General features: G+C 47.9%; 1 protein-coding gene and 2 long non-coding RNA genes across 3 annotated transcripts in view; all 3 read left to right on the top strand.

Annotated features, from left to right (window-relative positions):
* The first annotated feature begins 1 nt into the window (after position 1).
* Positions 2 to 1,919, top strand: LOC140593582 (uncharacterized). The gene is made up of 3 exons (XR_011993984.1): positions 2 to 1,042; positions 1,224 to 1,335; positions 1,440 to 1,919. It is a non-coding gene; the product is annotated as an uncharacterized lncRNA (long non-coding RNA).
* A 209-nt stretch (positions 1,920 to 2,128) lies between these two features.
* The window catches only part of LOC140593578 (uncharacterized), a 44,493-nt gene continuing 33,819 nt past the window's right edge, over positions 2,129 to 12,802 (top strand). The window contains exon 1 of the long non-coding RNA XR_011993978.1: positions 2,129 to 2,193. This is a non-coding gene — a long non-coding RNA (uncharacterized lncRNA). The remainder of the gene's footprint in view (positions 2,194 to 12,802) is intronic.
* LOC140593565 (THAP domain-containing protein 6-like) lies at positions 2,171 to 4,527 on the top strand. The gene is made up of 5 exons (XM_072718482.1): positions 2,171 to 2,260; positions 2,595 to 2,689; positions 3,014 to 3,206; positions 3,360 to 3,431; positions 4,225 to 4,527. The coding sequence occupies exons 2-5, from the start codon at positions 2,610 to 2,612 to the stop codon at positions 4,525 to 4,527; spliced, it is 648 nt and encodes a 215-aa protein (XP_072574583.1). The 5' UTR covers positions 2,171 to 2,260; positions 2,595 to 2,609.

The following is a 12,802-nucleotide window of genomic DNA, read 5'->3' as shown; positions in this document are numbered from 1 at the left end:
CTGGTGGTCTGCTTATGCATATATATTTATTTTCTTTCATTGGTATTAACGTATTTAATTCCAGAAGCAGATACTGGCACAAGCACATTCCCATGTCATAATGGTACCACTGGTTTCTTTGTGTGTATACTGTTTGTGTGTGTCCCTGGATCTTATCTTTCAGATACAGCAGCTGGTGTGATGATACGGTGTAAAGCAGCAAGATGCAGAAGCTGTCCTCTTATTACTCTTTCCTTTTTGTTCTACTGTTTGTTATGTATTATTTCTCTTTCCCTGTCTCTCTCTCTCTCTGACCCCCCTCCTTATTTTATTTTTATTTTTATTATGTATTTATTTATTTTTCTACTTCCTCTGTCTCTCACCCCTTTCTCTCCTTTCTCACTTTCTCTCTCTATCTCTTTCCCACTAACCCCCCCTGTCAGCTCAGTCTTTGTGGCGCATTGACATAAAAATGATTAATAAAGAGTATACCTCAAGTAACAAGAGGAGCTTAAATCCGAAGCTCCACTTGGCAAAATAAAAGTGTTGGCACAATAAGGCACCCAGACTAACATCCTGCTTGCTAAACTGCCGGACACGACAAGGGAGAAAATGCATCCCAGAATGCATCCCTAGATTTGTCATTGATGTAGTGTCACGTTTGATGTCTTGCCCACGTGTTCCTGCCTGCCTGTTGTGGAATAAACCCCGTCTGTCCTGAGTCATGGCTCTGCGTGCCGACTTGACCGCCAGCTCGCTGCCCGGACGTGACACCATGTGACGTCAGTCCCAGAAAATTCTGTCCCGTCGTCTTCTTTGTGGTCAGTCTCATTTTGGTGCTTTAAATGCTAAATGTTTCTTCTTTAATCTTCCATCCACCCCCTCTAGCCACCTGCAGACACACAACCCCTATAAAAGGTCGTGGTTCAACTCTGCTGGCCTCAGTTTAGCTGCAGAAGCGACGCTGATCTTCACAAACGTCCAGTGGAATCATGAAGTCCTGATCAGATCTCTGCCTTCTTCCTCCTGATGACAGTGCTGCTGTCCTCCACTCTGGCTCCTAGTAAGTCTGCAGCATCTCACAGCTTTTATCAGGACTTAAGATTCATTAAATGGGAACCAGGTAACAGACCCAACTATGAGTTTTTTTGGTGTGCATTATTTTTTATGTTTATATTCAGAGTAGCTGTATATATTTTGTATGTAGCCTATACATACATTTTCTGTTCTTCATGTCTATCCAGAAGCCAAAACACCAGAAAAATGTTGTTTTACATACTTTTCTGGAAGACTGAGGATGGACCTGATAGCTGGATATGAAGAGACCAGAGGGGACTGCAGTAAACCTGGAATTAAGTAAATATTTACTTTATTCATGTACTGTTTTGAAGTATTACTGCTTTGGAATTTAATGTTTGTTGTGTGCAAAATGTCTATAACAGAATTGACTTGTATTTCAGGATCAGATATATATGGAGAAGGATTCTAACAAGTGACAAACAGACCCATGTCATTTTTTTTTCATTTTCGGATTTCACACCAAAAAGGGCAATGAAGTGTGTGTCGATCCCGGAGCTCACTGGGTTCAGGGGGTGAAGAAAAGGCTGGACCAGCGCTTCTTTCAGTAATGCCTCCTTCCTGCCTGGCAAAATATGAAAAACAATTTTATGAAATTACATTTCAGCCACTTTTTTATTCTCCTATAATATTTTTTCCTGTCATCTTTTGCTGCATAATATACCTCAGTATCTTTAATTTGTCATTTTTTAAAACAGTAGCCTAATTCTCCTGTAACTTTATTTCCTATCTTCCAAATCGTATATATTTTAACTGCATATTATTGTTTAATATCTAAAGTTTTATTTAGCCAGTAGTTAAATTTGAGTTGCACATATACTGTATTGCAAGCTTTTTACTAAATAAAGACTATTGAAAGGTTATGGTTCAGGTTTTTCATTTAAATCGTTTAATTTGCAAAAAATAACATTCTTGGTTGGGGAGCATGTGGAAAAAACAGTAAGAGAAATATACAATGTAAAAATGAATAATGTAAATGTATGCATGGAAAACAGACACATAGATCAAAAAAAATCATCAGGAGGAGGCTTCTGGGATTGCTGTAGAGGCTGCTGGGATTGCTGGGATTGCTGTACTCATAGATATATATATAGAATGACTAGATGTGTTATGACGAGGTCTAGAGCGTCCGCACAGGTCGGCCATCTTACCACAGGCTGGCTTTCTGGCGGGATCATTCGAACCTGAGGTAAACGGAGGTAAGGTAAGTGACCTGCACAAACGTTAATACTCTTATCTCGCTGAAATCTTGATGGATTTACAAACTGTGTGTTTTCTTACAAACATTATTAACGTGGTTATAGTTCTGGATGCTTGAACATGTTGAAATCGCAGCTTTTCTCCTCGAAAAAAAAAACTGACTTAATCGTGCAGTTTAGTTGTGTATCACGCCTAGCTAGGCTACTAGCTATCCAGTAATTTGGGGCGAGGCAGAATTACGCTTTCTTTTCAATATAATACACACATTATAAACATGATTTAACTGAATTTACTGTCTGGTTGGTTTGTTAAAATGTCTTACATTATGATTTCTACAGGAAATTGCTGACAAGATGCCAGACTTTTGTGCCGCCTATGGCTGCTGTAACCGCCGTTGTCTCGAAACGAGAACCCGAGGGATCACCTTTCACCTGTAGGATGTTACAATATTATGAATTATTTTTAGGATAATCGTTAGTTACTTAGTGGAAGTATGTACATATTACATAATAGTATTGCTAGATTGTTGTTGACACAAGGTTTAGAATATTTTATTTAACGTACATAATCACTGAATGTTTGAATATAGTTTGTGTGTTTATCTTATTCTTGAAGTACATACATACATGCTTACATACAGTTACCCCAACATATGATAATCTAGGTGTTTACTTGTGTCCTTGGCCTTAAATGGAAAGATGGATTTAAAATGTTGACAATAATTGATATATCTGGGTACATTTCTCACTTTTGTAAGGTTTCCCAAATCCAGAGAGAGGAGGAGGAAGTGGGAAGTTGCCCTAAGAAGGGACGGTTTTGCTGCCACTGACAGGACACTGATCTGCAGTGAGCACTTCAAGACCGAGGACTTCGACAGGACCGGGCAGACTGTGCGGATTAAAGATGGTGTTGTGCCATCCATTTTCAGCTTCCCAGCATATCTTCAAAGGGTATGTCCATCACTGACCAAAAATAATTTAAGGTGTATAAGACTGATATATCAATATACACGTGATTAAATGTGATCCGTTTTTGTTTCTGCAAGGTATACAATTTGTTGTTTATTACAGCACATTTAGACACTCAAAACTACTTTATTTTAGTCAGTAGCAATAAGAAGCACAACAACTTCAAGACAACTAGAAGACAACCTGCCAATGGACTTGATGCCTGATGTAAGTATTTGCAAGTGAAATGTCACAACTAATGATAGCATCATATAGGTAAGGGATAATGTATAGAATGCCGGTCATTATTGGGAAAATAAGTCCCGACAGGGTGAACAGGACCCCGACACACAGCGGAGGGACTTATTCCCAATAATGACCGGCGTTCTATACATTATCCCGCTTATTACACGGCTACTTTCCAAAACGAAACAATAAACTCTCCACGATATGACTCTTTAGCCTACATAGCCTAGGCTATAGCCTATTTGTTACCATTCATCGTGGCTTTTGCTGAGAAACAAATAGATTACAGATTTAACATAGGCTTGAATGTTGGGAAGGCCCATTCAAGTGAATGGAACTTTCTGCAGCCCTCTGAAAAGCCGTGTAATAACTTGTAATATTAAATCCTTTATCTTGGTGGTACCCAGAAAGGTCTATGATGGTGTTAGTAGTCTATGAGCCCAGTATTATTTGAGGTGGTACTCTGTTAAAAAAAAGTTTGAAAACTACTGGCTATCTCACTTTCTCTGTCACTCCTACACTAGAATGAATAAACATTTGTGAACATCGAAACTACACCCAGGGGTAGACAACCTTTACATTTTGTGTCCAGAGCCACAACACATATTTTTGCCTTACAAGTGGAGAAGCCTATACAATTTCTTAAAAGTATGCTGTTGTGTTGTTTGTTGAAGAACTGTAGAACCCAAAAATGTATTCAGGCTCGCAGAATTGAGATTGAATTGAAGATTGAATTCTTGAAAAAAAAGTTGTTATTATTTTGCCAATACAACAGGGAGCAACTGCAGAGAGGAGAGTGAGGAGGTTGAGGCACAAGCGGGAGCGCAAGCTGCAGGCCACTGAGCACTTGTATGCATTGCCTGCTTCCCCTAAGGCTATAAAGGCCAAATTGCAACAGGCCTTAGTGAGACAGAGGAAACTGCAGCGGGAGAAGAGTAATGCCTTGAGGAGAGAGAAGAGGGCCAAGAACAACATGCAGGCTCTTCTGGAGGAACTGAAGGAGAAAAATCTCATCAACGAAGAGCTAAAAGACAGGCTTGAATGCTACTCAGGTAAAGAAAAATATATATTCCATTGAATATTTTGTGTATTATATGTTATTTTTTGACTTCCTAGTTACTTTTAATAGACCTACTGAATCACTTTTGCTAATTGAATTTCAGATCTTCCGGTTCATCTCCTGTCGAGGCAGGGTGTAGAGTACACCAAGGCCCAGAGAGATTTTGCCCTTACGCTCCATCTGCATGGTCCAAAGGCATATAACTACCTGAGAGAGACTCTACATATTCACCTGCCACATCCCAGTTCAATGCAAAGGTATTCTATATGATGTCTACATTAACACTGAATTACATAAAGCACTACATACAAAATGATCATGAATGGTTAAATCACAGGCTGGCAATGATGATTAAAGGTGTCAAATATGTTGTTTAAAGGGGCGAACTGGGGAATGATCGGGTGAAAGTTACCCAAAGTCAAATGGGTGTTACCATAATCATATTACAGATATGTTTAGTATGTCCAGTGTCCACCATAGGGATGCTTGGGTAAGTGATTTAAATGTCTACATGTCTACTTTTTAATTATACAAGGTGGCTGAGCTCTCTTGACGCCAGACCTGGTCTCAATAAAATGATGTTGGACATGCTGGAAAGACGGCGTCAGGAAGATGAGGACAAATACGGACGTGTCACTCTGATGCTGGATGCCATGTCCATAAAACATCACGTCCAACATGATCCTCAGACACAAACAATGTTTGGATATGTGGACATGGGGGATCGATTGAATGAGACTGACATTGCTTCCGAGGTTCTTGTGTTTATGGTGGTTGGGCTTCAAGGTTATTGGAAAGCTCCAATCGCATATTATTTGACCAAGTCCCTCACACCAGAATCACAGAAAGTGTTAGTAGAACATGCATTAGAAGAGCTGCATCATCGTCAGATAAGGGTGGTGTGCATGACAATGGATGGTCATGCATCAAATGTCAGTATGTGCACCAAACTTGGGTGCGACCTAAAAGCAGACCCCTGTGAGCCCTTGAAGACCCATTTCCCACATCCAGTAACCCATGACAAAGTTTTTGTTATGATGGACGCTTGCCACATGCTGAAGCTGGCATGCAATATGTTGCAGGTACATGCTCATTATTGCCTATCTGCTCAGGTTGACTGTTCTGCTTTTTATACATTTTGATTGTGTTTACATAGTTATGCAGAATATGGTGCTTTACAGTTGACGTGTGCAGTGAAAAAAAAAAAATCTGATTCTGCAGGCATACAGCCCAATAACAAGCATAAGTGGCTGTATAAATTGGAAGTACATTGTTCAGCTGAACAATGTCCAAAAGAAAAGTGGTCTACATGCTGCCAACCGAGTCACAGACAAGCATGTGAACTTTGCTAATCAGAAGATGAAGGTATGTCTGCATGATGATTTATGTATAGAGGGCTGCAATAGAAATGGGCTCTAGGGCTTTATTGTGTTTTTATACTTTTTGATGATGTTTGTATCTTGTAGCGCTAATGTGCCCTTTATTTCTCCTTATAAACTCAATCAAGGTCTCCCTGGCTGCTCAGACTTTAAGTAACTCTGTGGCAGTGGCGCTCCGCACCTTGCAGGAAGTGGGCTATGCAGAGTTCAAAGACTGTGCGGCTACTACAGAATTTATTAAGGTAATATAGCTAGGGATTGGACCAAAATATTTCCCAACATTCTACTGCTCTTGCCAACATTTGAGAGATTCAACCCCTTTAACCTAAATGTGAATGCCTCCGGGATTAACCCGTTAACATTTTATTTTATTTTCATAAATGTGATCTGAGAACAGTGACTCCACATTGAAGTGAGACTGATTCAGTCTAATTTAGTGTGGAGTAACTGTTCCTAGGTCACGTTTAGGGTTCAAAGAGACCAAGTGTGAATCCACTCTAAGTTATAGTGATGTTTTCAGTGCTTTCAGTTAATTTAGATATTTCTTTATAGATAACAGACAGGCTGTTTGACATCTTGAACAGTCGCAATCCCAGAGCCAAAGGGTTCAAAGCCCCCCTTGGTTCTTGGAATTGGACAAGCACCAGGGAGTTCTTGATAAAAGCCAGGGGGTACTTGCTCACGTTGAAGATCGAGGATGGCACACCCCTTTACCGAACAAAGAGGTCTTTTAATATAGTGACTGTTCAATTAGTGATGCACTGACACCATTTGTAGTCACCAATACCCAGTACAAATTCTTAATTATAATTAAATTACAATTGCTGATTTAGAAAATAAGGGTTTATTTTAGTCTTTGTTAGATGTGTACAAGTTGTCAATTTACAAATCATTAAACTATCTAAGGTAAAACTCTACCGGTTTCAGTGCATCCCTCAAGTCCATGACCTAAGTTCAACAGATGTTCTGTTTTCTTCTGTATCTATTATCTTCTGCATCAAGTTCAGATGCTCTGTCCTCTTGTCTGCATCAAGTTCAGAAGATGCTCTTTTCTGTCTCTGCCAGGTTCATAAAGTGGTACGTATTATGTATTATTCATATGATGCTATCTTTCTCCAATGTGTTCAAATTTGCAAATTTGTCTGTGTTCCAATTCTCTTGTATTCAGTTTTTTTAATTTTCATTGTGTCACGCCCCGCTCCGTCCGCTCCCGATGTGTGCCACACCCACCTCGTTACCTTGTGTTCAGTCCTAATTGTGATCGCCTGTGTCCTGTTAAGTCTAGCTTGTCTTGTGTATTTAGTCCTCGTCTGAGTCAGTCTTCCCCAGACTTGTCATTGTGGTGTCCGTGCCTCCATTAAAAACCCACGTTTCCCTAACTCCTGGCTGCTATTCGCCTGCTTCCTTGTTCGCCTCCCCGTCTGGCGTGACAGAATGACAAGTCTCCTGAATAAGCTCAGCGCTACCGGGGAGGTTCTCCCTGTGGAGAACGAAGTGATCGCCTGGACGAACCGGCTTGATCGCCACCCGGATCCCGTAGCCCGCCGGCTGGTGGATAGCTGCTGGGAGCTCCTCGACAGGAGGTTCCACACCGGCGAGGAACAGCTGCTCCAGCAGGTGGGTGAAAACCTGCAGCAGCTGAGGGAGAAAGCGGCTGTTTGGCTACCCCACCCGGGGTATGCCACCCGGGAGCCGCCCCCCGACTCGCTACCGGCCACCTTCCCGGTCTCCAAAAGGGCTGGGAATAAGACGCGCAACCCTGAGCTTCACGCGGCTACGGCCGCTCTGCTTCCCCGCTGCGGGGAGCTGCCCTGGGTCCCAGAGGGCTCCGCTCTCCCCCACGCCAAGAAGAGACGCCGTGGAAAGGGGAGGAAAGCCCATCCGACGACGCTCTTCTTGGGAGCGTGCTCCCTTCTCCCCGCCTTGGAGGACGCCTATGTTACCGGTGAGCCCCATGACGAGGAGACCCTGCCTCCTTTAGAGGCTGGGGATGACCGGCCAGAGCGCTGTCCCGGAAGAGGGATCAGCGCCGTAAGAGACGCAAGTCCCCGCGTCTCAAGAGCCCTTAAAGGGACAGCGCCGACGTGCTCGGCATCCCTCCTGCCGGCTCCGGACCTGCCCGCGGCACCGCCGGCTGCTGCTGCTACCGCCTCTCCGCCCGCGGCACAGCCTGCTGCTACCGCCTCTCCGCCCGCGGCTGCGCTGCCTGCTGCCGCCGCCGCGAAGCCAGCAGCACCGCCTGACCCGCCTGTCCTGCTTGATCCGCCTGTCCTGCTTGACCCGCCTTACCTGCCTGCTGCAGCTGCCGCCGCTCTGCCCGCGGCACCGCCTGCTGCAGCTTCCGCCGCTTTGTCAGCGGAATCGCCTATCCTGCCTGTCCCACCTGACCCGCCTGTCCTGCCTGCTCTGCCTGCAGTCCCTGCAGCTGCCACCACTCTGGCTGCGGCACCCGCCGCGGTGCCCCCTGCTGGCCGCGTGATGGCGGCACCCGCCGCAGTGGCCCCTGCTGGCCGCGTGATGGCGGCGCCCCCTGCTGGCCGCGTGATGGCGGCGCCCCCTGCTGGCCGCGTGATGGCGGCGCCCGCTGCGGCGCCCCCTGCTGGTCGCGTGATGGCGGCGCCCGCCGAGGCGCCTCCTGCTGGCCACACGCCCGCGGCCCCGTCCGAGGCCGCCTCTCCCGTCCTGCCCGCGGCACCGCCTGCTGCAGCTTCCGCTGCTTTGTCAGCGGAATCGCCTATCCTGCCTGTCCCACCTGACCCGCCTGTCCTGCCTGCTCTGCCTGCAGTCCCTGCAGCTGCCACCACTCTGGCTGCGGCACCCGCCGCGGTGCCCCCTGCTGGCCGCGTGATGGCGGCACCCGCCGCAGTGGCCCCTGCTGGCCGCGTGATGGCGGCGCCCCCTGCTGGCCGCGTGATGGCGGCGCCCCCTGCTGGCCGCGTGATGGCGGCGCCCGCTGCGACGCCCCCTGCTGGCCGCGTGATGGCGGCGCCCGCTGCGGCGCCCCCTGCTGGCCAAGTGACTGCAGCGCCCGACGAGGCGCCCCCTGCTGGCCGCACGCCCAAGGTGCCCTCCAAGGTGCCCCTTGCTGGCCACGTGACGGCGGCGCTCGTCCTGCCGGCTCTTGAACTGCCTGTCTCGCCCGTCCTGCCGGCTCTTGAACTGCCTGTCTCGCCCGTCCTGCCGGCTCTTGAACTGCCTGTCTCGCCCATCCTACCCGGCCAGCCCTGCTCACCTGCAGCTGCACCGCCGGAGGAGGACGCCGATTTGCCCGCGGCGGCCCCTGCTGGCCGCACGCCGGTGGAGGAAGACGCCGCTCTGCCCGCAGTGGCCCCTGCTGGCCACTTGCCTGAACTGCCTGTCTCGCCTGTCCTGCAGGCTCCTGAACTGCCTGAGGTGGCTGCGGTTGCACCCCCTGCTGGCTGTGTGATGGCGGCGCCCGCTGTGACGCTCCCTGCTGGTCGCGTGATGGCGGCGCCCGCCGAGGCGCCTCCTGCTGGCCACACGCCCGCGGCCCCGTCCGAGGCCGCCTCTCCCGTCCTGCCCGCGGCCCCGCCCGAGGCCGCCTCTCCCGTCCTGTCCGCGGCCCCGCCCGAGGCCGCCTCTCCCGTCCTGCCCGCGGCCCCGCCTGAGGCCGCCTCTCCCGTCCTGCCCGCGGCCCTGCCTGAGGCCGCCTCTCCCGTCCTGCCCGCGGCCCTGCCTGAGGCCGCCTCTCCCGTCCTGTCCGCGGCTCTGGCTGCCACGCCCGCGGCTCTGGCTGCCCCGCCTGCGGCCGCGCCCGAGGCTCCGGCTGCCCCGCTGATTGCCTCCCTCCTGACTCCCTTGCCCTTACCCCGGCAAGGCCGACGCCCCCCAGGACCCCGCCTTTCGGTGTCCCGTAAGGGACGGGGACATAGGCGTCAGGCCCGGGTCCCGCCCGCCCTGCCCCCTGGCTCGCCCGTTCGGCCCCTGGCTGTGGCTCGGTGGCTGCCTGCGGGTCCTCCGGCTCGGGGTCGGCGGTCGCCGCCGGGTCCCCCCCTGGATCCTCGGTGCCGGTCCTCGGTCCCGCCTCCGGCTCCATGTCGGTCGCCTCCGGGCCCCCCTGCTCCGGCTGGGCGTCGGACGGCGCCTTCCCCGGCTTCGGCTGCGCCTCCGCCTGCCGCGGCTTCCCCCTCCTGCCTGCCTTCACTGGTGTTCCCTCCTGCTCCCTCCGTGTCCCCTCCGTCACTCCCTCGTCCCGTTCCCTTGGCCCCTGGGTGGTCCCCTCCTGCTCCCTCCTTCCTCTCCCCTGCGGCCCCTCCGGCCGCTGCCCGTCGCCCGCCTGGGCTCCCTCGTGCTCCCCTTTTTCCTCCTCCCTTTCCCTTTGTCCCGCCTGTCTCTGCTCCTCGTCCCTTTGTTCCTCCTCCGTTCACTCCTGGCCCTTTTGTTCCGCCTTTCTCCCCTTCTGTGTCTCCCTTCCAGGTCTGTCTGTCCGCTTTCCCTGTTCTTTGTCGGGTTCTGTCCTTCGTCTCGTCCCTGTTCCTGTTTGGTGTCTCTGTCTTGTTCCCTGTTTTTGGTTGATGTTTTGCTTTGTCTTTCAGGTCCTGTTCCCCGGTTCCGTCTCGTCCGTCGCCTCCTCTCGGGCGCGCCCGGTGTGCGCGCCTTTGGGGGGGGGTTATGTCACGCCCCGCTCCGTCCGCTCCCGATGTGTGCCACACCCACCTCGTTACCTTGTGTTCAGTCCTAATTGTGATCGCCTGTGTCCTGTTAAGTCTAGCTTGTCTTGTGTATTTAGTCCTCGTCTGAGTCAGTCTTCCCCAGACTTGTCATTGTGGTGTCCGTGCCTCCATTAAAAACCCACGTTTCCCTAACTCCTGGCTGCTATTCGCCTGCTTCCTTGTTCGCCTCCCCGTCTGGCGTGACACATTGCAGGTAATGTTTTGAATTAGTTCAAGAAGGTTTAGTGTCCTAAAAGTAATTTTAAGGATCCTAAACCTCACACTGATTTTATTTTAAGTCGGGATTCAAACGAGTTAGCTTAAAGCCCCCCAGATTTGTTTCTGCCCTGAGAAGTGCTGCTTTGGGAGCATTCACTATTTTTACTTTATACTGTTAGTTTGCATCCCTACTTTCTTGTGTCCTGTTTTCGCAGAATCATCTTAGTAATACAATATTTGCTTTTGAAGGTACCTCTCTGTCCTGGGCTTCATCATAAACATTGACACGTTGATATCGATGGTTCCTGTGCTGCTTGAAGGCCAGCGATATGTCCTGACCTACAGATTCAGCCAGGACCACTTGGAACTCCTGTTTAGTGGCATCATGCCTTCAGTGTGCATATTGTATGTAGTTCTCTGCAAACCTATGGTGGCATCATGCCTTCAGTGTGTCTTGAACAACCACACATTAAAGGTTGCGCACATTATATTGGTATTTTATCGTATTTGGCTGTAGATAGATTTATGAGTAAAGTTACCAACACAATAGATTGGCCGTAACACACTCACCCATTTTAAAATCACATTCCCTCTCTCTGTCTCTCTCTCTCACTTTCTCACAAACACCCATACAGACACAGGGAGAGAATGTTAACTTTTATCTATTATTTTGTCCGAATGCACCAGAATGCTCCGTTTGTATGTGAAAATGACACATTCACCAGCCGCCACTGATCATGAGTTATAGTAATGCTAACCCACTCTTATCAGGCCCAGCTGGATGAGGACCAGAACCAGCACCACTGGGACACCTTTGTTACTTCGCTAAATTTTTAATGAAAATGTAAAAAAAAAAAAAATCCATCAAATGTCTCTAACACCTCTGTCTAAACATTGATTTTAATAAATCTTCAAAAATCTTTGAAAAGTGCCTTTATAATGTCTAAACAAACTGTTTACTACCATTTTATGTGTAAAAATATTTTTATTAACAATTTGGAAATATGGACTTTAGTTCTTTGTGCTGTGTTATAGTCATCACTGTACAGGGTGGGGATTTTAACATGCAGCGTTTCTTGATGTATATTTGGTAAGGGAAATCTTGTAGGCTTAGTCTACCTATTCTAGAACATTATTCTATTTTTTAGAACATAAGATAATTATTCAAAAGTATTCAGTGTCATAACTACATATTTGACGTTTATAATAAATCAAACCGTTTGAAAATCGGTTAAAAATTGAGCACGTTATGGCTATTTAAAAATTACATGTTTTACTATCAACACAATATTTTGGGTGAGCGAGCAGCCTGTGGTAAGATGGCCGCCATATGCGGACGTTCGACTCCGTTGGCCAGCAACGCAGACGAGACATCTAGTCATTCTATCTAGTCATTCTATATATATAGAAAGACGTGAGTCTTGGGTGGTAGTTCCCAGATTTGACCTACATTTGAAGGGGGGATATGATTCAGGTCTATAAGATTCTAACGGGTCTGGATGCTGTTCAGCCAAATGACTATTTCAATATTAGTCTAAATACTAGAACTCGTGGCCATAAGTGGAAATTAGCGGGAGAACATTTTAAAACAAATTTGAGGAAGCACTTCTTTACACAGCGTGTAGTCAGAGTATGGAATAGTCTTCCTGCTATTGTAGTGGAAGCTAAAACCATGGGTTCCTTTAAATCAGAGCTAGATAAGATTTTAACAACTCTGAGACATTAGCTAAGTTCTCCCCAAACGAGCTTGATGGGCCGAATGGCCTCCTCTCGTTTGTAAATTTCTTATGTTCTTATGTTCTTATGTTCTTATATCAGTGTCCATGCTAACCCCATTCAGAGGGTCCATGCTAACCCCATTCAGAGGGTCCATTCTAACCCCAGTCCACTGTCAAAAGAGCCTACAATGGCCATGCAAATGGATAATAATAAATACTTTATTGATCCCTGTGGGGAAATTGTCTTTATGTCCCCCTCAACTTGCACTTTGTAAATTAAGTTGTCCACAAAGGGCAGCCACCC

The sequence above is a fragment of the Paramormyrops kingsleyae genome, chromosome 12, assembly GCF_048594095.1.
Source record: "Paramormyrops kingsleyae isolate MSU_618 chromosome 12, PKINGS_0.4, whole genome shotgun sequence".
In the NCBI taxonomy this organism is placed as follows: Eukaryota; Metazoa; Chordata; class Actinopteri; order Osteoglossiformes; family Mormyridae; genus Paramormyrops; species Paramormyrops kingsleyae.
The sequence above is the reverse complement of the archived record's forward strand: the minus strand, read 5'-3'. Positions and strand labels throughout refer to the sequence as shown.